This window comes from Drosophila miranda, assembly GCF_003369915.1.
Source record: "Drosophila miranda strain MSH22 chromosome Y unlocalized genomic scaffold, D.miranda_PacBio2.1 Contig_Y1_pilon, whole genome shotgun sequence".
NCBI classification, from domain to species: Eukaryota; Metazoa; Arthropoda; class Insecta; order Diptera; family Drosophilidae; genus Drosophila; species Drosophila miranda.
The window spans coordinates 45,452,197-45,479,928 of record NW_022881603.1 but is presented as its reverse complement, the minus strand read 5'-3'; the positions used below and the strand labels follow the sequence as shown (position 1 = coordinate 45,479,928).

The 27,732-nt window shown below is 41.4% G+C and overlaps 1 protein-coding gene across 1 annotated transcript in view; it reads left to right on the top strand.

Moving 5' to 3' along the window:
• LOC117189378 (protein Wnt-5-like) overlaps positions 1 to 27,732 on the top strand; it is a 134,572-nt gene that overhangs the window by 43,244 nt on the left and 63,596 nt on the right. The window contains exon 6 of the mRNA XM_033394502.1: positions 5,979 to 6,203. Within this exon, the coding sequence (XP_033250393.1) occupies positions 5,979 to 6,203 (225 nt within the window). The remainder of the gene's footprint in view (positions 1 to 5,978; positions 6,204 to 27,732) is intronic.

The following is a 27,732-nucleotide window of genomic DNA, read 5'->3' as shown; positions in this document are numbered from 1 at the left end:
TGTTCCAACTGCTGCAAACGGCGCGATTCTTCTTCGTATTCATCTGATCGCATGGTCAATTTCGAACAAGCGTTGTCTTGTTGCGGCATGAATGCTTCTCGAGCCTTCTGCACATTTTCACCATATTCTTCTGGCGCCGCTTTTACTGCGTGTTGTGCACTACGGTTGTCTCTATCTATCTCGCGCTCAACCGGGACTGCAAAAATGTCTGCCTGCATAGTCTCGTCTGCGCTAAGTTCACTTTTGGTTTTCGCTCTTATGTCTGCATTGTTCATCGCAGTTTTTTTTTTTTTTTTTTTTTTTGGCAAACCCCACACCTGATATGTAAACTTTTAATAGCACGGTTTTATTATATGTTCTTCTTTCTTGATCGGCGTATTCGAATGAATGTGTGTTGGAATATCGATACTTGTCGAGGACATATCGATATATCGAGTACATTGGTATTTCTTATAATACTATCGATGAGTAAATCGTAAACTAATATTCAAATCTTATAAACTAATATTCATATCTTACAATGGTAACAAAGCAACTAAGCTCCTTGATTGAAGAGTGCGATAAAATTCAATCAGCAGTTATTAATCTACTGATAGATATTAATCATGGTAGACTAAATCCAAAAGGGAGAAATAGCAAAAATAAAAGATAACTTATTAGAAACATTGCTGCTTCCAGGAAAAAGAACAGGAACAGAATTGAAGGAAATGTACAGCCTATTAACAGCGAAAGGAATTTTTGTTGATAACAAATTAATTCTGAACGTGAAGATTCCCCTGTTTGGTAGACACGCATCCCATTTGTTAAGGATAATTCCGATGCCGGTTGAGCATGAACAAGAATTGGTCAAGGTAGATTTGAGCTCCAAGTATTTAGTATATAATTTCGAAATTGATTCCTATCATTCGATGTCTAAAGCTCCCTTGAATAAATGCCAAAAATGGCAATCGAATAGAAGAGTATGCGAAGGTAATTGGCCTTGGAGCAATGCCAATGATAATTCTTGTAAGATAGCTCCTTTCAAACCAAAAGGTAATTCAAATTGCGTTTATAGGAAGACAAGGTCATTTCTGGTCGAATTAGAAAGGCTCTTCAAAGTTCCAGTAAACACTAATGCTAGAATTCAATGTAGTAACTCAAATCAAGATCTAATTGATCTTCCACAACAAGGAATTTTTTACAATAATACATGGTTGTACTGTGCGAACCGATGATAAAATACTAGTACCTCATCACAGTATTCAAACAGAAAGCTACGAGCCCATTTCATCCTTTTATACAAGTAATATAAGTAAAATACCAAAAATTGTTTGGAATCCATTAGCAGTACCACACAGAAGAAATGGATAAGTTAAGAAACGAATTGAAATTGTTAAAAGAAGGTCTACATGAGTTAAAAGGACTTAAGTTCCATCATGTATCTGGATATGCGGCCTTGATTATCAGAATCATAATAATAATAATATTAATAATCTTTGCCATAAGAAGAATTAAAGTAGCCGAAGACTGCAAACGATAGCACTTCCCTACCCACTGTAATTGACTGTAAATGATTATCTGTACTTGTTATTATAGCTACAAAGAAAATGTACACAAAAAGGTTCACAAGAATCAAAATACAAAACAATGCCACTTTCGGCCCTTTGCAGAATGTTCAAACATGAACATATTATCGTCAATACAATGCCACTTTCGGCCCCTTGCAAAATGTTTAAACATAAAAATATTATTGTACACATTCACTCATGTAACAAAACCGATCTCTAAAGAAATCTCATAAAGTAGACAAGTTATGACTGCACGGGTGTAAACAGAGATCTGTAACCCATTAATACGACAACAAAACACAAGTGGAGAAATCACTTAACAAATGCGGTCCTAAATGCGGACTTCCGTTCTCTTACGTAGTGATCAGACGTGTTTTTGTTTTGCGCTCCGCATTTGTATACCCGATACTCAAAATGAGTATTGGGGTATATTAGATTTGTGGTAAAAGTGGATGTGTGTAACGTCCAGAAGGAATCGTTTCCGACCCCATAAAGTATATATATTGTTGATCAGCATCAATAGCCGAGTCGATTGAGCCCTGTCTGTCTGTCCGTCTGTCCGTCTGTCCGTCCGTCCGTCCGTCCGTCCGTCCGTCCGTCTGTCCGTCTGTCCGTCCCCTTCAGCGCCTAGTGCTCAAAGACTATAAGAGCTAGAGCAACGATGTTTTGTATCCAGACTTCTGTGATATGTCACTGCTACAAAAATATTTCAAAACTTCGCCCCGCCCACTTCCGCCCCCACAAAGGACGAAAATCTGTGGCATTTACATTTTTAAAGATACGATAAAACCAAAAACGCAGAATCGTAGAGGATGACTATATGTTCTAGAGGGTAAATTATAGCCAGAATCAAGAAAACAATTTCATTCTTTCTCGCTCTGTCTCTCTCTAACACACAGGTTTCATTGTCGGTTTTGCCAATTGCAAAATATGAGTTCAAGGATCTCAGAACCTATAAGGACCAGAGCAACCAAATTTGGTATCCACACTCCTGTGATATCGGACCTTGACCGTTTTGTGTCAAAATTTCGCCCCACCCCTTTCCGCCCCCGCAAAGGACGAAAATCTGGGGCATCCACAAATCTCAGAGACTATTAAGGCTAGAGTAACCAAATTTGGTATCCGCACTTCTGTTAGATCTCACTATAAAACGTATATCTCAGAATTTCGCCCCACCCCCTTCCGCCCCCACAAAGGACGAAAATCTGTTGCATCCACAATATTGCAGATTCAAGAAAACTAAAAACGAAGAATCATAGATAACGACCATATCTATCAGATTGCTGAATCCGGATCAGATCGGATCATTTTTGTAGCCAAAAGCAAGAAATCAATTTGCAGTGGCGACGCAGCATCCGACGACACGCTCAGACTGATTTTCTGTCTCTCTCGCACGCACTCTTTGTCGTGTCGTTTAATATTAGCGGCGTCTGCCGGAGGAGAGCCATACTGACTTAGTATCGGGTATAACTGTAGAGTTGCGGTGTCCGCAGCAACTCACAACGTTCCCCCTCGTTTTTCCTTTTGTTTTGAATAAACAGCTTCTCTTACTTTGTAGTAAGCTGGAAGAAGATCACACGATTTGCTATTGCTGAGATCGCGAAAGCTTTTATATGGGCTTTTAGTTAATGAATTTTCAAACAGATATGCTGAAGCCTCATCCGCCGTTAGCGATACCCACTCATTCTTTATAGTTAAAAGATTTTTCTTTACCGTATTGGGGTTTCTCTGGGTAAGAAATGTGTATTTGAACAATGGAATGGTGTCTTTTTCATTGGATTTTTCGGCCGAAAGAGAAGCAGCATGCACAAAAAGAGATTTGTTGTGACCTTGATCGCCAGCTAAATCTGATGCTAATTTTACCCGATACTCAAAATGAGTATTGGGGTATATTAGATTTGTGGTAAAAGTGGATGTGTGTAACGTCCAGAAGGAATCGTTTCCGACCCCATAAAGTAAATATATTCTTGATCAGCATCAATAGCCGAGTCGATTGAGCCATGTCTGTCTGTCCGTCTGTCCGTCCGTCCGTCTGTCCGTCTGTCCGTCCCCTTCAGCGCCTAGTGCTTAAAGACTATAAGAGCTAGAGCAACGATGTTTTGCATCCAGACTTCTGTGATATGTCACTGCTACAAGAATATTTTAAAACTTTGCCCCGCCCACTTCCGCCCCCACAAAGTGCGAAAATCTGTGGCATCCACAATTTTGACGATACGAGAAAACTAAAAACGCAGAATCGTAGAGGATGACTATATCTTCTAGAGTGCAAAATATGAAGCAGATCGTATAATTATTATAGCCAGAATCAAGAAAACAATTTCATTCTTTCTCGCTTTGTCTCTCTCAAACACACAGGTTTTATGGTCAGTTTTGCCAATTGCAAAACATGAGTGTGGTGTCCACACTCCTGTGATATCGGACCTTGACCGTTTTATGTCAAAATTTCGCCCCACCCCTTTCCGCCCACACAAAAGACGAAAATCTGTTGCATCTACAATATTGCAGATTCGAGAAAACTAAAAACGCAGAATCATAGATAACGACCATATCTATCAGATTGCTGAATCTGGATCAGATCAGATAATTTTTAGTTCAGTTGACGCAGCAGCCAAAGAAGCCCACAGACGAGGAAAATACACAGTGGTTAAATGGAACCTTAAAGACGCTATGTGCGAAATACACAGAATCTTAAAAGCAGAATGGGAGAGAGAATACGCCGAGTTTGCTAGTATCAAGCACCGAGGTTACTGCTCGCTTTTCCCCTCAACATCATCCAAACCGTGGTTCCTAAATAAAACTAAGCTTAAAGCCATTGACGCTAAAAGAATCAACAGACTGCTTAGTGGTAACGCATTCGATAGGCACACTCTCGCCAAAATGCATGTAGTTCCTAGTAACATATGTGATATATGCGATAGTATCGATAACGCCTCGCATTTAATTTTCAATTGTACAAAGTACAACACAACAAGGCAAAACTTCCCATCTCTAAGAAAATATAATGATATTTACAAATTCTTTGAAAAAGAAAACATCAGCGCGTACCAAACACTAATTGACTTCATCGACGAAATTGATGTAAAGCTATAAACAGTACTCCAACATCTTCTATTCTTTGACTTGGCAATTTCCACCTTCAAAAGGCGGGCGGCCAAATAATCCCACGCTACTCACGGGTAGCTTGGTAACTTAAATCCTAAAAAAAAAAAAAAAAAAAATAATAATATTAGCGGCGTCTGCCGGAGGAGAGCCATACTGACTAAGTATCGGGTTTAAATGTAGAGTTGCGGTGTCCGCAGCAACTCACAACGTTCCCCCTCGTTTTTATCTGTAAAGAACATTTTATGGTCAATTTCGCTATTTAAAATAATTTTATATATAATTTTTAATTTGCCCCCATCGATTCCCTGGTCTACCACTGATGTCGACAATCTTCTGGCCTAACTGGGTAACAAATTTATAATTGGAGGAGACTTTAATGCGAAGCACAGGCTTTGGGGCAATCACAGAGGAGACCGCAGAGGGTGCATGACGCCCTAACTAATGGATCGACTCAACTACTGGCGACAGGAAGACCCACCCACTACCCACCGTTTCAGAGATCCATGACCTCTTGGCTAGACATCTTCATATATCGATCTATCCCTAGCAATAAAATTACCATCCGTGAAGAGCATGACCTTAGCTCGGACCACCTGCCTCTCATTGCTACATTATCGACAACTCAGCAGCTTCAGCACGTCACAACCGAAAAACAGCACAGGGTAGAACATATACTAGACGGTGTCCAATACGGTTGCTTATTTGGATATTTCGCAGGCCTTCGGCCGGCTGTGGAACGAGGGACTACTCGGCACCGAGGGAGAGGACCTTCCGTGTTGTCCACGATAGTGCAGCATCTTTGACCAAGACCAAGAACAAGACCATAAGTTGCTCTAACAGGGACAGCAGACAACGTAATTTGTATCAATCAAAATATAAAATAAAATCCTAATTTTAATAAATAAAAAGATTCGTGTATTAATTTTATCCATAACGATCATAAAACTTTTGCCATCTCTTTTCGGTTGATGTCCCACTGTGCTGCAAGAATGGTAAACTATTAATTGAATATACCATGAATTCGGAAACAGTGGGAATGGGAGAATATACTTAATTAATAATTATAATTTATTATAATTTAGGCGTATGCATATCGTTGATTGAAGGAATGGGAAATTAGACTCTTTATATATACATATGTATGTATTTGCAAACGAAAATAAATAAATTAAATTACAAGAATATATGTATAAACATATGTATATGTAGAAACTGTAGTAACGGATTCTTAACCTTCAAAGAAACTCTAAAATCTTAAGTTATGCCATTTTTAGGTTCTTCATACATGTTCACAAGTTTTAAAGCCTCTATTTTGTTTACTTTCCACAGGAAAAAATTTGTCGAGAGATTTTAAACTCGAAAATTTTTCAAGCAGACGGTAAAAGCAAACGACGGAAACGGAAGCGGAAGAATCAACGGGCTGTAGTCGAAGACGCGCCTATTGCTAGCAACAATGACAGAGTAAATTATGTGGATGGAGTGGATACTTTAACCACAACAACTACCAAGGCTAGAAGCCTAATGAATTTACATAACAATGAAGCAGGTCGTCGGGTATGTTTTTGAAATAAAATTATTTTTTCTATTACGTAGTGGAAATAAGTTTTCCAAATTTGTTGTTCAAATCCACTGTTGATTAAGGTTACTACTCTGGACTACTCAGAGTGACGCTTGAAATTACGATACTTCTTCACAAATATTTTTAGGCGGGTAAATAAAAAGCTTTTGTTGACGTCTGAAAAATTAGAAGAGTTTTTCTAACTGAAATTAACCGAACTTTGGGTGGCTGTAATTTAGTTATTTATTCGGCGGGGCGAAAATGGATACGCTCGATCTCCTTCAATGTTAGCGAACCCTACATTTTCTTCACAATTCAAATCTGTTACTCTAGCTAACCTACGGTGGCAAAGCGGGGTGAATTCGCCAAGAGCGAGAGAGCGCTTCATAATTACGACCAAATAAACAATAATCGCCGCAAGGAGGGAAGGTCACGCAACACCGGCCCCATTGAACGCCTGCATCGGCTTCAACACATTGGGAGCGGCGCCAACTTGTGTATGGCCCGCCGAAAAACAGCTCCAGTGCTAGTCCTTATTTCGACGACCCTGACCATGGCGTCCTCTCCCCACGAGGCGACAGATTGTCCTCGGCCACGACGACGAGGTCTCCTTCCTCGAGGTTCGGTTGCCGCTGGTGCCATTTTCCCCGAATTTGCAGCCCCAGGACATATTCGCGGGACCATCGCTGCCAAAACGCTTGCCTGACTGACGAGACAAGTCGCCATCGCCGCAAGCAACTGAGACTCTCCTGGTCCGAAGTCCTCGATGCCGACGAGGACTGTGGCGAGCTCTTCGGCGGTTAGGAGCGCGCTGCCTACCGCCCGGAGGATTAGGCTCTTGGCAGTTTCTACAACGCCGCAAATTGAAAATGGGCGGAGAGCACGGAGTCGATCTGCGGGTAAATTCCCCATGAGTTGCGTCAGCAATCGAGGCTTGCATTTAATACAGCGCATACACGATCGAACTGTCTGACGGCAGACCTCCTGAGCGTTCACTATCCAAACGCTCTGTCGAAGGATGCTCACAAGTGCTCGTGGGCCGACATGAAAATTCGAATGTTGCAGATGACGAATATAGCTTCGCACGAATTGCGAGCGTTTCGTCAAAAGCAGAGGAAACTTGGCATCGTATGGGTTCAACCGCTGAAGACTAGGAGCAATTGTGGATCCTTTCCTAACCTTTTCGATTTCTCCTTGATAGTCGTGATGCTGGACGAGTTCGACAATTTTATAAAAGGCTTCATTATATTCGGTCGGTGAGATAGTTTTTTCGAAATTTAGACTTGGGTCTTTACATTTTCTTATAAAGCGGAACACATACACGAGCACTCTAAACTGTTTGAGGTGTGACGAAAATTCCTCGATGACCGCAGTCTTCCTTTTTTTTCCAGCTGAAGATCATCGGTAGGTTCGGAATGGGAGTTCTTGGGCCAGTTTTCTTCTTCCTCCTTCAGAAATTATGGCCCTTCGAACAAAATTGACTGAACGATTTCGTTGACATCACAACCTCGTGAGACAATATCTGCTGGGTTCTGTTTCGTGGGTACATGCCGCCACGTAGCATCATCTGACCACTCTTGAATCTCAGCCACTCTATTTGAAACGAAAGTCGACAGCGACGATGGATGAGACCGGATCCAATGAAGAGTTACCTCTGAATCCGACCAATAAACGACTCGTTCAATGGGCACGTTTAATAGTGGCTTAATTCTGTGACAGAGATCTGCGAGAAGGGAGCGTTTTGGTCTTGAACGGCGCTACTTTGGATTTCGAAGTCAACAAAAATATTTTTAAACCTTCTGCAGTTCTGCTACGTATATAGACGCACGCTCCATAGGCTCTCATGGAGTCGTCAGCAAAGGCATGTATTTGAACCGGTGACATCGGATCGGAATACACAAACCGAGATAAGGATTTGTCTTCCAATTGAGATAGTGTATTTTTCAACTTATTCCGCGCTGTTTCCAAATGCAGCGGGATCGATTCATCGCAATCTAGTTTGTTAAGCCAAAGCTCCTGCAATAGGATCTTGCCTTTTATGACGATAGGACATAACAAACCAAGGGGGTCAAACAACTTTGATGTCACCGATAGTATGTTCCGTTTTGTCGCTCGGAGACACATAACTGAATTGTCAATTTTGAACTTAAAGGCATCGTCAGTAGGTAACCATGAGATTCCTAACGCCTTTGTCGACTCTGAATCCGAAATTGTTATGGGTTTGTCTGTGCTCTCAGATGCGCTGATCTCGGGTGAGTTTGAAAACCACTTAGTCAACTCAAACCCTGCGGTCTGAAGAACCTGAGACACTTCGGACTTAATTGCCCTTAGCTCCTCTACGCATGCAGCACCAGTCAACAAGTCATCGACGTAAAAGTCGGACCCAATAACGTTAGCAGCTCTAGGGAATGAGAGCTCACTGAACCATTTCAAACACAGGATAGCCAAGAATATGGTTGATCCAGTCTTATATGTTACGGTATTGGGCTGGTATATTCTCAAGGACTCAGAAGGGTCTCTTCTCTTAACTATGTGACGGCGCTTCGGCCGGGGTATGCTCGTCGCGCCGGGTTCCACAGAAATTTGTTTGATCTCTGGGTGTGGTAGCTGAAAGATTCTCGTGGTTCAAGAATATGGCGGGGCTTGAGCGGTAATAAAAGAGATAGAGTTATTTTTTATTGTTCTTAAATAATAACCTAAAATTGGTTTCAGGATCCAAAAATCAAAGGAGAACTCACTACCATTTATTCGCGACTTCACCACTGTGTGAATTTTATGCTTTACTTGAGAGTTAGATTCACCAATTCCAAGCAAGTTAATACAGGACTCCTCTCTCCGGATCTGTAAGCGATTATCGAGGTCCTCGGTAATGAAATTATTTTGTGATCCAGAGTCGAGCAGAGCTCTGGCCAGAATGTATTCACCGCTCTTAGTTCGGACGCTTACAATCGACGTAGCCAGAATTACCCTGTCCAACGCAGAATTTGCATTTTACAACAGCGTGGCCTTTTCGCAGACAATTAATGCATAAGGATGCCGACTTGGCAAACTAAAAACTTTGCATCACCGAGAGACGCGAAAATGGAGGGCAATTTGACACTACATGGTCTCCTGAATTGCAGTAGCTACAAGTTTGCTGAGTTCTACTGTTGGTGGAAGTGGAAGAACAAGCAAATGACAAGCGATTATGTGGCTTGTTTGGCATGACTCTGTCTTGCCTTGGCTTCGTCGACAGAAACGATCCGCAAATCGACGAAACAGTATCGATTAGATTTCTTAGGGACGATGCGGACTGATACGATATTCTCGGCAGATTGAACAGTGTGGAGATATTATTCGTGAAAATCATAAACGCGTCATATAATCGCTGTAGGCCGGCCATGGCCTTTTCATATTTTGCCTCGGTGACTTGGGACGCCTTTATTGTTCCTAATGCATCATCAGAGAGGCACGAAATCAAATGATTACATTTTTTGATCAATGGTATACAAGCGACGCTATGAACTAACTAGTCTCTCGAAAAGGCTAATAACATTTTTGAACTATCGCTTGCTGCATCAAAGACGGTGATAAGTGACATTAGCTTTCCCTTGGTTACAATCGTCAGCTCTTCCAACTCGGCTGCATATGTATCATCACCTGTTATCTCCTCGATTTGCTCTTGCACATGATTCGCCTTTTCAATTGAAGCATTCGAACAATCTAATCTAGATTGTAATTCCGGTAATTGTAACGGAATCGACCCTTGGTCTCATCGATCCTCTAGGCGGCGAATGCTTTTTACTCGACTTTTGAGCTTAATCTTTAAGTCTTCAAGAGTGGATTTACTGTTTTCTGCCATATTATTTGTGTATGTAGATTTTACGCAACACTATTATTTCTATTTATTTATTTTTTATATATATATAGTTAAATATGCGACACTTCAGTTTAAGTTTTAAAAAAGGTTTTATTCTTTCACTTAAACTTAGCGTACATTGGTTAGTTATTTCCCCGACGATGACTGAGGTCTGATGTCTTGAACGGAATTAACTTTGGTTGAATTCTCCGACGGTGTCGCGATTGACGTTTGTCTTGAACAGAACTGAGCTGGCTTCTTAGATGTAGACTATTTATATTATGATGCTCGGTTTGGGATTCGGAGTTGGATTCGGAGGCGTTGGCTTCGACTTCGGCTTCGGAGATGGAGTACGTGACTCGATCGATATGTGGGAAAGGCGGCTTTTGATGAAAGGCTTCCGCTGCGTATGAGCGGTGTTGCATTACTTGGGGGTGGCTGAGAATAGGGCCTCTGATTGGTCAGCTAGGATGGTGTGATTCTTGAGAATCGATTAGTAATTGATCTCTGAAGAGTGGCGTGATTCTGGTGCGGCTGGATTCTAGTGCGGCTGGATTCTAGTGCGGCATCTATTGTTTTATGTTCAACTTGCAGTTTAGGGTGTTTGTTTACATTGCCTGCAATCGGCTACGCGTGGTCCATTTCGAGCGTGAGATTGTTTATGAGGGTTCGAAGCTGAGGGTGTCGTATTGTTTATAGTATTGTGGGTGCAGGGTAATAGACATAGACAAGGGTATGCGGAGCATGGACTATAGATATGTCACTATATATATATATATTTTTTTTTTGTCCTCTACATTGGGTTTTAGACGGTTTACAGACGTAAGATGAGCATGGAGACCCTTCCGTACGAGTACGGCGGTTACCTGCTTATCGATGTTGAGTAGAGAAGGTTGTAATTTGAGGACTTTAGTCCGGGAACTGAATCGCCTGACGTAATCCTGGGCTAAAGCTATGTCAGCGGGTCATTGCTCCATGGCAATGAGGAGCTCCGCCGATGCTATTTTTTTATTTATTTATTAAATTAACAAATTATCTGTTAATAATGGTACTTAATTACAAAAGGCGAAAAAAGAGAAGTTAAAAGTTACCTAAATTTAAGTGATTATAAATATTGCTTGCAATTAGTTTAAGAGACATGATCGGCATAATTAGACCTACATATGGGTAAACGGATAGGCCTAAAAGTACGGGTAGATCTAGATGGAACGGCCAAGTCAATATGACCCAAGAGAGTTTGGGAGTCAACAATCACGAGAAGGAGCTTGTGCACGAACATTACGCCATTGCAGGTCAATTAGATTTAGCCTAGACCGGTAGGGTGGCAAGATTCTACCCGAGTCCCAGTTAAAGTTAACAGGGCAAAAATAAAAAAATTGCTTTTGCACGGATTCAAAAACAACCTGCTGCTCTTTATACTGCGGGCTCCACACACAAAAACAATACTCCAACATTCGTCGTACTAACGAGATGTACAGTTGTTTCGTAACGTACGGGTCGTCAAACTCCTTGGACCAACGCTTGATGAACGCTAAAACACTTTTAGCTTTATTTACAGTTGCAGCTATATGGCTGTTAAAACACATCTTATGATCAAAAAGAACTCCGAGGTCATTTGAACTCGAAATTCGCTCGAGGACATGATTTCCTAGAACATATGAGACAAAATGTGGAGCGCAACGGTAAAATGTCATAAGTTTGCATTTGGAAAGGTTCAGAAAAAGAAGATTAGTTGAACACCACAATAGTAGTTCACTTAGATCCAGTTGAAGGCGTGTGTGCAAATACCAATCAGAGTAAGACAGACAGATTTTTACATCATCAGCATACATTAGTGTAGTAGAGTATGTTATAACTTGAGGATGGTCATTCACAAATAAAATAAACAGAAGCGGGCCCAGATGACAGATGGCACACCTGAAGTAACATTTACAGTATTTGACAACACGTTAGAAAACAAAACACGTTGAGTACGGTTAGAGAGATAGGACAAAATCCAATCTAGAAGATTCGTTGGGAACCCTAATAAAGAGAGCTTGTGAATAAGCAGAGCATGGTTCACAGAATCGAATGCCTTGCTGAAGTCCGTAAAAACTACATCCGTCTGCAAACCAATTTAAAATCCACGGTGGATTAGGTTAGAAAACTCAAGAAAGTTAGTCGATGTTGAACGATGTCTGAAAAAAACCGTGCTGGGACGGAGATATCAAGCTGCAACAAAGATGTTGCAGTTGACGGGTGACCAGGAACTCAAGAAGCTTCGGGATGGCGGAAAGCTTTGCGATACCACGATAGTTTTCAATATTTGATCTTGAACGTTTTTTGTGAAGCAGAATGATGTAGGACTCATTCAAAATTACTGGGAGACAAGACAGTTCCAAAGAGAGCTTGAAGAGAAAGGTCAAGGGTTTGCAAAGGGACTGGGCACAGTGTTTTAAAATGCAACTTGGTACCTTATCTGGACCCGCTGAAAACGATGTGTCCATAGATGACAAACCTTCCAGAATAACGCTTTCCTAGAAAATATGCAGAAAAATACTGTTAGCTTGAGGTAGCTGGTACGGATACGGAGTGGATGCGTTGTAAATATGAGACGAGTACGTTGTTTGGAAAAAGGTAGCGAATAAATTTGCAATACCAACAGCAGAAGCTTCTGTTTTGCTGTGGTAATGAAGGGACGGAGGAAAAGCGTTTGACTTACGCTTAGAGTTAACGAACGAATCGAATTTTTTTAGGATCACTACGAAAGTTACTACTACATTGTGAAAGGTAATGATTATAACACTGACTATTAACGGCAAGAAACAGAGAGCGAGCGGAGGAGTATAGAGCTAAGGCCGACGTGGAGACCGACTTCTGGTACTTTTTATAGAGCCGGGATTTTTTGTTTTTTAAGTATGACAAATACTTGGAGAACCAGGGAGGCTTGGACGATACGGGTACAGTGATATCTGGAACAAATGCATTAAGGGCGGAGTACATAGAGCTATAAAACGAGCTAACAGTTGCATCAATGTTCGGTAATGAATAAAGAAACGACCAATCAACACGCGAGAGATGTAGATCTAAATCGATAAAGTTTGTTTTGCGAAAACACTTTATGTGACAAGGAGCCATGGAACTGTCAGCACTACCAGATCGGGTACACTCAAAGGATATCGACAAAGTTGGATGGTAAGGATCTTCAGGAAATGATATTGGGCTTGCTCTGGATACCGTTGCTAGAGAAGCAACGTTAACAAACATTAGGTCAAGATATCTGTCCATAATCTTTTTAACTGCATGAATTTGGACATAGGAAATATCCGTTAGCTCATTGATAAATTCATTGTGACAATTAAGAAACAACAGGTTTGCGTCATCGCAAGGCAGCCAAGGAAGAAATGGAAGGTTCCCCATGACAATAATTTGATCATTGCAACCTAATGCAGATACGACAGTATTAATTACTGAGAGGTGCTTTAAGTAAACGTCAGGATCAGACCTGGGAGGAATGTAGGAGCAGGTTAAATAGAAAAATGCCGAATCAACACGAACTTTGACTGAAAAAAATTCAATTCCATGGGTGTTATTGAATGGGAATAACTCAGATGAGAAATCAGATTTGACTGCAACCAGAACCCCACCAGCGAAAGATGGGAGGTCCATTTTATAAATAGGGTTATTGTCAATGAAAATTTGATGATCATTGACAGAAGAGTTAAGCCAGGTTTCGGTAAAAGCTATGGCGTCGAAATAAAAAAACGCACTATTAGTATGAATTTGCCGCAATTTGCACAACAAACTGCGAACGTTCTGATAGTGACTAGAAAAATGGTACATCAGTTTTTTGGAGCAGCAGGTTCAGTAATTCTGGGACTCGGGCTCGTATCTTTGTGAAGGAACTCATGCATATTTGTATGATTAGGCCATATTGACGGTTCAAGAGATTTAGATAGTAAAGAATCAGGGAGAAGAATTTTAAAGGATGATATGTTGCGCTTATGTTTAAATGTAAATTTAGTCACAACTATATCATCAGAAGCGTTAAGTTTAGAGGAAAGATGTTGTTTAACATCCTCCGTTGTAGCCTCAGGAATAAGACGGGAAACAAATATTGCTTTCCTAGGGACCACTGCTCTAAGTTGAAGTCCCGAGCGTGAGCGTGATGGTGGAGCTACTCCTAAAAGAGATCCCGGTCGTGGGGCAGAGGCATTGGCAGCAACGGGTGATGCTGATGGGAAATTGGATGCACGAAGAAATTGCCTGGTGTAAAAAACACCGGAGCTGCCGTTGGCGGATTTACTGCTAACGGCGAGGCATGACCACATGAATTAACAAATGGTTCCGATGGATGGATGTGGGAAGCAGGCATACCAATCGGATTAGGTTGTAAGATCATTGGGCGTTTGAGCGATTCTAGGGCTAGAAATTTCTCGTTGAGAGCCACGAATTGTTTCCGTTCATCCAGAAACCCAGTTCGAGTCTGTCTCATGGCCTCAATCTCCCGACAAGCCAGACATGACCAAGACAGGCCCATACGTTTCGAGATCAGATCGTTTAGTCGGCCAAAATTTCCACCACCAGCTCATTTTATGTGGGCAAAATTGTCGCACAGCCGACAGGTAAGGAATTGAATCGCCAATAATTACACCCCCGAATTCACATTTCTTTGCACTGCAAACAATTGCAATTATTGACAGCAGTAGAATCACTGTGCACGAATAATATAAGCACAGTTTAAGAGCGCAGGCGAAATGGGAGAGCAGACAGCAGAGCGAGCCCGACAATCAGCAGCAGCGGCATTAATTCAGAGCAGACGATCCAACAAAGTGCAGGGAACGAGCAGTAAAATCACCAAAGCAGAGACAACAAAAGAATAGGGAGAATATAGGCCATCCAGAGAGCGTGAGAGCAAGAATGCGAGCAGCAGGCTCGCTTATGCTTTCGAGAGAGTGTAGGCGATGCAAACGCTGATGCGCGAGAACAGTGCACACCGATGAAACGATAACCAAAAGCAGACTGGGTAAAAGAAATAACAAATTGCTTGCACGAGTCCGATATTACTTTGCGAAACACTGGTGATTAACACAAATTTTAATCAATATCAAAGAGATTCGATGATATACCAAAACAAAATGACAAAAGATACCAAAACAATGTTGTATGATATTTAAAAAAGGGGCAGAGAATGCAGGAGAAAGAAAAAACACGACCGGCTTAAGCAAGAGCTAGAAGCGAATCTCCGCGCAGCTTCAGCCGCGTTCTTGACATTTCGTGTCTTCCATTTTCGCTCTCTCGTCTATACATCGTCGCTTAAGCGGTATTTCATTTTCCGTTGCTGTGACGAGTTGCACAACGGTTAACATGGACAACGATCCGAATATAGGCGCGGGCGGATATATTGTGATGGCTGATTCCAGACTGAGTCTTTATAAGCGAAAAAGTCAGTCATTATATGATCGATTGCACAGGCTTTGCGAATCCTTCGCGGGGAATAAAATTGACAAATTGACCGCCGCGGAAGTCGAGGTGCGCCTTGATATGTTGGCAGAAATTCGAAAGGAATTTAATAAGGCCCATAATGAATTTGAGGCTCTTGATCGAAACGAGATTGGAAGTGAGCTGCGCGAAAAGTTCAATATTCGGTTCATATTATTGAAAGATGTGTTGCTGGCTGCTGTTGACTTAAGCCAGTCGCACGCCTCTGCCCATTCTACGACTCTGCCAAACCATTCCGGACATAGTACCATAATCATGGCTCACAATCAGCGACTTCCTGAGCTGAGTTTGTAGCTGCCTAAGTTTTCTGGTGGATACGTCGAGTTTTCGATTTTATGTCCATGTTAAAATCGGTGATTGAAGCGGATGCGGATCTCAGTGACATCAAGAAATTCCAGCACTTTCGCTCTTGCATCTCTGATGCGGCTTTCGATTCGGTTCGATCGTTGGAGCTCTCCAGTGCCAATTATTGTGCGGCTCTGGATAAACGTTTGACGTAATAACAAAAGATTCTTGTTTTTTAGGCACACATCAAGAAGATTCTTGGGCTCAAGAGAGTAGACTGGCCTTCTGCAGTCATTTACATGCATACATGGAGCGGTTGTGTCTGGGCTGGGCGATGCCAGCGTTTCTAATGAGGGATCCACCATAAGCATTTGTATGTATTCTCGCACCTCTGCTTACATAACCAAGTATGGCAGTAAATGTATCCGATTGGAGTATTCCATCTAACATTCAGCTTGCCGATGCTGCATTTTTCAATTCTCAACGGGTTAATCTCCTCATTGGTGCGAGCGTTTTTTATGATCTCCTCTGAGTACGGGAAATCAAATTCTTCTGGTCTGCCTCTTCTGCAGGAGACCCGGCTTGGGTGGATCGTATCTGGCGATGGACAGAAGGTTTCAAGCTCGGCGCTTTCGGCAACGCACAATTGTCCAGATTCGGAAGCTGAGATGGATAAAACTCTTCGTATGTTTTGGAAGGTCGAGAATTGTGTGAAAGCTGCTTTGAATACCAAAGAAGAAGACGATTGTGAAGCACATTTCGTAAGCCACCTTTCACGGTTGCCATCCGGGGAGTATGCAGTTCGTCTGCCGCTAAAGAACAATAATTATCACTTAGGAGAATCTTATGCTCAGGCTTATTGACGGTTCATCAGTCTGGAGCGAAAACTGGAACGTAATCTTACACTCAAGGAGCGGTATTCCGCCTTTATAAGGACTTTATACATTGATTTGCATCATATGCACCAAGTCAACCCTGATTCCCGTAGCCTCTGCAAATATTTCTTGCTTCATCACTGTGTCCTAAAATAGGACAGTACGACGACAAAACTCCGTGTCCTTTTCGATGGATCCGCAGCTATATCAACTGGATATTCTCTAAATGATGTGGTGATGACAGGCCCGGTTTAACATATTGATTCGCTTTCGAACATATCGAGTCGCGTTCACTGGGGACATTTGTACAATGTACCGCTGCGTACGAGTGTCTCCACCCGACAATTTGTATCAGATTGTGAGATTCCATCGAGACCGATGTTCAAGTCAACACATTAGACCCCGTCACATACGGGACGAGGGCTGCATAATTTTTAGTGGTCCGCGAAATGCACCAGCTGGTGACTCCTACCCGACCCGACGAGGGTGACTCCTACCCTCTTGGCTCAGCTGCTCTGCGTCAGGAGTTTTACGTGGATGATCTTATTTCGGGCGGTAATTCGGTCGCACAATTCATGGACAAGATGCCCCAAACATCAGCTTTACTGTCCCGTGGTAGTTTTAAACTCAGGAAATGGTGCTCCAGTCACCAGGAAGTGCTTGAGGGAACCCCTAAAGATGACATAGAGAAGTTCCTAAAGTTTCATGATGGAAGCGACATAGCTAAAACTCTCGGCCTAGCGTGGGATCCTGCTTCGGATCAGCTGCTTTTTGCCTGGTCCGCACTGGACACAAACTCAAAGCCCTCAAAGCCGTCGGTTCTATCTACGAATGCGCTGTTCTACGACCCTCTTGGATTCATAAATCCAGTCATTGTTAGGTGCAAAATCTTCCTTCAGCAGTTATGGAGAGAAAATTTGGATTGGGATGAAAGCCTACCCTCAGCGTTGCATTCAACTTGGATGGACTTGAGAAACAGTTTTGCAAGCTTTTCCCGGATCTCATTTCCTCGCTTGGTTCTTCGTTCTAGTGTGGCTACAGAAGTTCACAGCTTATGGGATGCCAGCTTAGTATATGTCGTGTCGAAGGAAGCCCAGTCTTCGAGCCACGTCGCGAGTGGCGCCACTAAGGACTATATCGATTCCTAAGCTGGAATTAAGTGGAGCCCATTTGCTTGCGAAAATCATGCAGAATGTAAAGGACATGGGAATCTTTACAGGTCGGTTCTATTGCTGGTCGGATTCGGTAACAGCATTATCTTGGATTAGGGACGAGCCAGCCAAATTTCAAGTTTTCGTGGCAAATCGAGTGGCATCAATTTAGGAGTTGACGGCAGCCATGGAATGGCGCTATGTTCCCACATCTTTAAATCCTGCTGATATCCTCTCGAGAAGCTCGCTTCCCAGCCATCTTAGCTTCCATCTCAGGAAGTTGGGCGGAAACCTTAAAAGGTCAAGTTAATGTTCTAGAAGGGAATGGTTTACAGAGTCGAATGCTTTACTGAAGTCGGTGTAAATAACATCCGTCTGTAAGTTACCTTGAAAACCTTTAATAATGAAAGAGGTAAACTCTAACAAGTTCGTGGTAGTTGATCGCCGCCTTATAAATCCATGCTGAGTTGGAGATATAGGTGACTTGCAGAGATGTTGCAAGTGCGGAGTTAAAACCTTCTCAAACATTTTAGGAATAGCGGATAACTTTGCTATACCTCTATAGTTTTTTGCATCAGACTTGCTACCTTTTTTATGGAGAGGAATCATAAACGATTCCTTCCATATCGGGGGGAAGTAAGAAGAATCAATGGACAGGGTGAATAGTTTAAGCAAAGGTCCACACAGAGCCTCGGCGCAGTACCTGAGTACACAACCTGGAACCCCGTCTGGACCCGGTGAAAACACCGGCTTAACTAGTCGAAGATCATGAAGTAGGGAACATTCATTTAACAAGGGACTGAAAATGCCGTTCGACCTCGGTAAACCGTATGGGTACGGATGACCAGAGTGAAAACACCGGCTTAACTAGTCGAAGATCATGAAGTAGGGAACATTCATTTAACAAGGGACTGAAAATGCCGTTCGACCTCGGTAAACCGTATGGGTACGGATGACCAGAGTAGCTTTCCTCAGAATAGGTGGTTTGGAAAAATTGGCCAAAGAGATCGGCAATTGCCTGATCATTATTTGCCGACGTATTACAAAATGATAGCGAGGATGGGTGTGCGGACGTTCTACGCTTACTCTTTACGAAGCAGTTAAACTGTTTCGGGTCCTGAGAAAAACGTATCATGCATCGAGATAGGTAGTTCTTACAGCATTGAGCATTAAAAACTGAAAAGTTTGACCGAGCTATTACATAGCGAGAGTGAGAAGTAGGAGAACCCACTTCTTGAAATTTTTTATAAAGTCTTGATTTTAAGTTTTTTAGACTGGATAATTCTTTGGTAAACCAAGGGGTTTTCCAGATCTAATCGGACAAGAAAGCGGGACACAAGAATCAAACGAGGGGGAACATTGTGAGTTGCTGCGGAGACCGCAACTCTACATTTATACTCGATACTTAGTCAGTATGGCTCTCCTCCGGCAGACGCCGCTAATATTAAACGACACGACAAAGAGTGCGTGCGAGAGAGACAGAAAATCAGTCTAAGCGTGACGTCGGGCGCTGCGTAGCCAGTACAAATTGATTTGTTCCTTTTCGCTATAAAAATTATCTGATCTGATCCAGATTCAGCAATCTGATAGATATGGTCGTTATCTATGATTCTGCGTTTTTAGTTTTCTCGTATCCTCAATATTGTGGATGCAACAGTTTTTCGTCTTTTGTGTGGGCGGAAGGGGTAAGGCGGAATTTTGAGAAATACGTTTTATAGTGAGATCTAACAAGAGTGCGGACACCAAATTTTGTTACTCTAGCGTTAATAGTCTCTGAGATTTGTGAATATGCCCAGATTTTCGTCCTTTGCGGGGGCGGAAGGGGGTGTGGCGAAATTTTGACACAAAACGGTCAAGGTCCGATATCACAGGTGTGCGGATACCGAATTTGGTTGCTCTAGCTATTATAGTCTCTGAGATCCTTGAACTCATATTTTGCAAATTTTTTTCTTGTCTCTGACTATAATAATGATACGATCCAATTAAGATTCTGCAAAGATATGGTCACTCTCTACGATTCTGCGTTTTTGGTTTTCTCGTATCTTTAAAATTGTGGATGCGACAGATTTTCGTCCTTTATGGGGGCGGAAGTGGGCGGGGCAAACATTCTCGTTTCACAGAAGTCCGGATTTAAAATGTCGTTGCTCTAGCTCATATAGTCTTTGAGCACTTGGCACTGATAGGGACGGACAGACGGACAGACGGACGGACGGACAGACAGACAGGGCTCAATCGACTCGGCTATTGATGCTGATCAAGAATATATATACGTTATGGGGTCAGAAACGATTCCTTCTGGACGTTTCACACATCCATTTTCACCACAAATCTAATATACCCAATACTCATTTTGATTATCGGGTATAACAAACTTATTCTTATACATTGAAAAATGAGAAGAGTTTTTTTAATACGAAATAACCGAAAACTTTGGGTGGCTGTATTTTGATATATATTTTGGCGGGCGGAAATATTAGGTGCGATCGATCGTCTTCAATTTCAACGAATGACTTATATTTCTTCACAATTTAATTATCTATCTTAGTCTATCTAACCTACGGTGGCAAAGCGGGCCGAATTCGCCAAGAGCCAAGAGCGAGAGAGCGAGCTTTTATTGCGCTCCCGCTTTGCCCTAGCCTAGCTTACACTAGACTTCATAACCACGATTAAGATCAACAATTCAAAAATATTAGACGATTCCCTGAAACGTCACGGAACATATGTACAGTGACATATTCATAATTCCCCACATCCCATACACATTATGTTTATGTACAATTCATCCACCCCATCCACACAAGTAACAGGACCCCACTCAAGAATCAATAACTGTTTCTTCCCATACTCCAAGCTAGGGCCCCCCATAATATAAACAATGGACCACATTTTTTCATCAACATTAGAATCACGCCACTCTCGAGAAATCGATTCTTTAGAATCACGCCACTCATGAGGACCAATCAAACCTAAACATAAAACCAAGGAGTATCACATTCCTAGCTCCGTCATGTAATGCAACACCGATCGCCAGCAGTGGATGCCTTTCATCAAAGCCGACGCATCCCCAAATCCCCAGCCGAGGAAAGCAACGCCCGAAGCCAGAGTCGGGAGTTCCAAGAGAAGGGCTCATGGAAACTAGCCAGCAGCAGAGAGATCAGTTCCGTTTGAGACAAGCAGACCCAAAGTCAAGTCGGGGAATTCATTTAAATCTTGTGACATAAAGATATTTAAGTTGTAAAATAAAAGTCTTTTTTAAAAAACTTAAAATCGAGTTGCGGATATTTAACTGGCGCAGCCGGTAGGATTTCGTTTAAAATTAACTCCTATACTTCAGGAAAGCAAAAATATCGAATGGTAGTAGACTATAGAAGTCTAAATGAAATAACAGTTAAGGACAAATTCCCAACTCCACGAATGGATGAAATCTTAGACAAACTAGGTAAATGTCAGTATTTTACGACAATCGATTTAGCAAAAGGTTTCCATCAAATACCCATGGAACCTAGCTCAATCCCCAAAACTGCGTTCTCCACTAAGCATGAACATTACGAGTTCACTCGTATGCCCTTTGGGCTAACCACTGCCCCAGCTACCTTCAAAGATGTATGAACAATCTGCTAGAAGAGTTAATCTTCAAAGATTGCTTTGTATACTTAGATGACATCATTATATTTTCCACTTCATTGGAAGAACACTTGTTGTCACTAAGGAGAGTATTTGGAAAGTTGAGAGACGCCAACTTGAAGCTACAAATGGATAAATGTGAATTCATGAAAAAGGAAACTGAATTCCTAGGTCATGTAGTCACTACTGAAGGAATAGTACCAAATCCAGGCAAAATCTCTTCCATTGTCAAATTTCAAATACCAGAAACGACTAAACTAATAAAGTCATTCTTAGGTCTGTGCGGGTTCTACAGGAAATTCATTCCTAATTTTGCAAACATAGCAAAACCCATGACACTCAAACTAAAGAAAGGATCTGTCATAGACCCCAAGGATGTGCGTCGAGGCATTTGAGAGACTAAAAGTACTCATCACCTCAGACCCTATCCTTGCGTTTGATTATCGGGTATAACAAACTTATTCTTATACATTGAAAAATGAGAAGAGTTTTTTTAATACGAAATAACCGAAAACTTTGGGTGGCTGTATTTTGATATATATTTTGGCGGGCGGAAATATTAGGTGCGATCGATCGTCTTCAATTTCAACGAATGACTTATATTTCTTCACAATTTAATTATCTATCTTAGTCTATCTAACCTACGGTGGCAAAGCGGGCCGAATTCGCCAAGAGCCAAGAGCGAGAGAGCGAGCTTTTATTGCGCTCCCGCTTTGCCCTAGCCTAGCTTACACTAGACTTCATAACCACGATTAAGATCAACAATTCAAAAATATTAGACGATTCCCTGAAACGTCACGGAACATATGTACAGTGACATATTCATAATTCCCCACATCCCATACACATTATGTTTATGTACAATTCATCCACCCCATCCACACAAGTAACAGGACCCCACTCAAGAATCAATAACTGTTTCTTCCCATACTCCAAGCTAGGGCCCCCCATAATATAAACAATGGACCACATTTTTTCATCAACATTAGAATCACGCCACTCTCGAGAAATCGATTCTTTAGAATCACGCCACTCATGAGGACCAATCAAACCTAAACATAAAACCAAGGAGTATCACATTCCTAGCTCCGTCATGTAATGCAACACCGATCGGCAGCAGTGGATGCCTTTTATCAAAGCCGACGCATCCCCAAATCCCCAGCCGAGGAAAGCAACGCCCGAAGCCAGAGTCGGGAGTTCCAAGAGAAGGGCTCATGGAAACTAGCCAGCAGCAGAGAGATCAGTTCCGTTTGAGACAAGCAGACCCAAAGTCAAGTCGGGGAATTCATTTAAATCTTGTGACATAAAGATATTTAAGTTGTAAAATAAAAGTCTTTTTTAAAAAATTTAAAATCGAGTTGCGGATATTTAACTGGGGCAGCCGGTAGGATTTCGTTTAAAATTAACTCCTATATTTCGGTAATGGTCAGCTTGTGTAATTTCTAATTACTGTGATCACGTAATCCCGGAATCGTTAATAAAATTGTGAAATCCGCCAAAGAACCTGTGTGTTACGAGCACATACGATTTGCAAAACTTAAATTAAGTGAACTGAAGTAAGCGGAGATAGTGATCCACCAAGAACAGTGAAACACTAAATACAAAATCAAAAAACTTACAAGTGAACCAAAATAAAGTTAAAAACTACTGAAAACAAAACCCAATCAACACCAACAACATGGCGTTACCACCACTCTCATTGAGCGAAATCCACTTGAACCAGGCACTGCTGTCGATCAGACAAATACCTGCCTATGACAGTTCATCTGGACAGCTAAGCTCATTTATCAAACGAATCGAATATGTATGCGGATTATATCCAACTGAAGATCTTCGCCAACAAAGGATCCTATTTGGAGCGACCGAGATCCAACTGTCAGGAGAGGCACAACGCATATCGCAAATGATACAACCCAACACGTGGCTCGAACTGAAGACGGCGCTGATCAACGAGTTCAAAAATCACACACCATATGAAGAACTCTTAGGACAACTATACACCACCAGATTCAACGGCAGTCTTCGTAAGTTTATAGAAGAATTAGAGATAAAAGCATTATTAATAAACAATAAGCTAAACTTAGAAAACATACCAGAAAATAATGTCATTTATAAAAACGCTTTGAACAACACAATTAAAGATGTCATTACTCGAAAACTTCCTGACAGAATGTTCATGACCTTAGCAAGAAAAGATATTACCACATTGTCTAATCTTAAGAAGGCAGCACAAGAAGAAGGATTGTACGAAGCTAGTACAACAGATTCAGGTACAAATAAAGATCAATCGAAATCGTCTCAATCAAATCGAAAGAATGTTGGAAACTATTATCCAAATTATAATACTACTAACTATCACAATCAAACTCAGAGTTCATCTGGAACAGGTCAGACTAATCGAACAAATCAAAATCAAAATTCCCAAAATCCTGGATTATACAATGAGTTCAAAAATTCCTTGAATCAAGGTAGGGCTCAGAATCCATTCAATCAGCAAATATCTCAAAACCAAGCTAGTGGGAGTGGACCCAACCAACCTACTAAAAGAGGGAGGGAGAGCCAGAGTGGCCAAACGAAGATGGACGTAAATTTTCATCAAGCCGCCTCGGAAGAAACCGAGGAGGACCCTATATAAACATTACCATTAATAAAAGAATATTAAGGTGTATCGCTGACTCGGGATCATCGATCAACATCATGAAAGAAAATTATACAGATTCCGAGATAAAAGACGATAACCTTACGGTCCATACCATCAATGGACCTGTCCGTTTAACTAAGAGTATAATGAGGAATGCGAACAAAACATGTCCGTCCGAACAAAAGTTCTACATACATAACTTTTCCGAAAATTATGATGTTTTATTAGGAAGAGAATACTTGATGGCAAGTAAAGCCGTCATCGATTACAGAAATGACACTGTAACACTAGGAGCTAGGTCGTACCCAATCATTCAGAGTGGAGAAGCTATTGAAGCCGGCAAGACCGCACAGAAGTGCACTGATATCTCTACAAAAGAAGAGAAGATCGCACCTAAGTGCCTTGACCCATCTCCAGAGGGAGATCAATACTTCGCTTCCGCTCTAGACAGTGAATTAAGGGAATGTAATCAATTAAGATTGGAACACTTAAACGACGAAGAGAGGGAAGAGTTAAAGAAGGTCTTATATGAGTTTAACGATGTGCAGTACAGAGAAGGTGACAATTTGACTTTCACAAGTACAATCAAGCACGAGATCAAAACTCAACATGAAGACCCGGTCTACAGACGACCATACAAATATGCCCAGATACATGATCAGGAGGTAAACCAGCAAATCAAAGATATGATCAGGCAGGGAATAATTCGAAAGTCGAATTCTCCTTACTGCTCGCCCATATCTATGATTCCGAAGAAGATAGATGCTTCAGGAAAGCAAAAATATCGAATGGTAGTAGACTATAGAAGTCTAAATGAAATAACAGTTAAGGACAAATTCCCAACTCCACGAATGGATGAAATCCTAGACAAACTAGGTAAATGTCAGTATTTTACGACAATCGATTTAGCAAAAGGTTTCCATCAAATACCCATGGAACCTAGCTCAATCCCCAAAACTGCGTTCTCCACTAAGCATGAACATTACGAGTTCACTCGTATGCCCTTTGGGCTAACCACTGCCCCAGTTACCTTCCAAAGATGTATGAACAATCTGCTAGAAGAGTTAATCTTCAAAGATTGCTTTGTATACTTAGATGACATCATTATATTTTCCACTTCATTGGAAGAACACTTGTTGTCACTAAGGAGAGTATTTGGAAAGTTGAGAGACGCCAACTTGAAGCTACAAATGGATAAATGTGAATTCATGAAAAAGGAAACTGAATTCCTAGGTCATGTAGTCACTACTGAAGGAATAGCACCAAATCCAGGCAAAATCTCTTCCATTGTCAAATTTCAAATACCAGAAACGACTAAACTAATAAAGTCATTCTTAGGTCTGTGCGGGTTCTACAGGAAATTCATTCCTAATTTTGCAAACATAGCAAAACCCATGACACTCAAACTAAAGAAAGGATCTGTCATAGACCCCAAGGATGTGCGTCGAGGCATTTGAGAGACTAAAAGTACTCATCACCTCAGACCCTATCCTTGCGTTTGATTATCGGGTATAACAAACTTATTCTTATACATTGAAAAATGAGAAGAGTTTTTTTAATACGAAATAACCGAAAACTTTGGGTGGCTGTATTTTGATATATATTTTGGCGGGCGGAAATATTAGGTGCGATCGATCGTCTTCAATTTCAACGAATGACTTATATTTCTTCACAATTTAATTATCTATCTTAGTCTATCTAACCTACGGTGGCAAAGCGGGCCGAATTCGCCAAGAGCCAAGAGCGAGAGAGCGAGCTTTTATTGCGCTCCCGCTTTGCCCTAGCCTAGCTTACACTAGACTTCATAACCACGATTAAGATCAACAATTCAAAAATATTAGACGATTCCCTGAAACGTCACGGAACATATGTACAGTGACATATTCATAATTCCCCACATCCCATACACATTATGTTTATGTACAATTCATCCACCCCATCCACACAAGTAACAGGACCCCACTCAAGAATCAATAACTGTTTCTTCCCATACTCCAAGCTAGGGCCCCCCATAATATAAACAATGGACCACATTTTTTCATCAACATTAGAATCACGCCACTCTCGAGAAATCGATTCTTTAGAATCACGCCACTCATGAGGACCAATCAAACCTAAACATAAAACCAAGGAGTATCACATTCCTAGCTCCGTCATGTAATGCAACACCGATCGCCAGCAGTGGATGCCTTTCATCAAAGCCGACGCATCCCCAAATCCCCAGCCGAGGAAAGCAACGCCCGAAGCCAGAGTCGGGAGTTCCAAGAGAGGGGCTCATGGAAACTAGCCAGCAGCAGAGAGATCAGTTCCGTTTGAGACAAGCAGACCCAAAGTCAAGTCGGGGAATTCATTTAAATCTTGTGACATAAAGATATTTAAGTTGTAAAATAAAAGTCTTTTTTAAAAAACTTAAAATCGAGTTGCGGATATTTAACTTGCGCAGCCGGTAGGATTTCGTTTAAAATTAACTCCTATACTTCAGGAAAGCAAAAATTTCGAATGGTAGTAGACTATAGAAGTCTAAATGAAATAACAGTTAAGGACAAATTCCCAACTCCACGAATGGATGAAATCTTAGACAAACTAGGTAAATGTCAGTATTTTACGACAATCGATTTAGCAAAAGGTTTCCATCAAATACCCATGGAACCTAGCTCAATCTCCAAAACTGCGTTCTCCACTAAGCATGAACATTACGAGTTCACTCGTATGCCCTTTGGGCTAACCACTGCCCCAGCTACCTTCAAAGATGTATGAACAATCTGCTAGAAGAGTTAATCTTCAAAGATTGCTTTGTATACTTAGATGACATCATTATATTTTCCACTTCATTGGAAGAACACTTGTTGTCACTAAGGAGAGTATTTGGAAAGTTGAGAGACGCCAACTTGAAGCTACAAATGGATAAATCTGAATTCATGAAAAAGGAAACTGAATTCCTAGGTCATGTAGTCACTACTGAAGGAATAGTACCAAATCCAGGCAAAATCTCTTCCATTGTCAAATTTCAAATACCAGAAACGACTAAACTAATAAAGTCATTCTTAGGTCTGTGCGGGTTCTACAGGAAATTCATTCCTAATTTTGCAAACATAGCAAAACCCATGACACTCAAACTAAAGAAAGGATCTGTCATAGACCCCAAGGATGTGCGTCGAGGCATTTGAGAGACTAAAAGTACTCATCACCTCAGACCCTATCCTTGCGTTTGATTATCGGGTATAACAAACTTATTCTTATACATTGAAAAATGAGAAGAGTTTTTTTAATACGAAATAACCGAAAACTTTGGGTGGCTGTATTTTGATATATATTTTGGCGGGCGGAAATATTAGGTGCGATCGATCGTCTTCAATTTCAACGAATGACTTATATTTCTTCACAATTTAATTATCTATCTTAGTCTATCTAACCTACGGTGGCAAAGCGGGCCGAATTCGCCAAGAGCCAAGAGCGAGAGAGCGAGCTTTTATTGCGCTCCCGCTTTGCCCTAGCCTAGCTTACACTTGACTTCATAACCACGATTAAGATCAACAATTCAAAAATATTAGACGATTCCCTGAAACGTCACGGAACATATGTACAGTGACATATTCATAATTCCCCACATCCCATACACATTATGTTTAT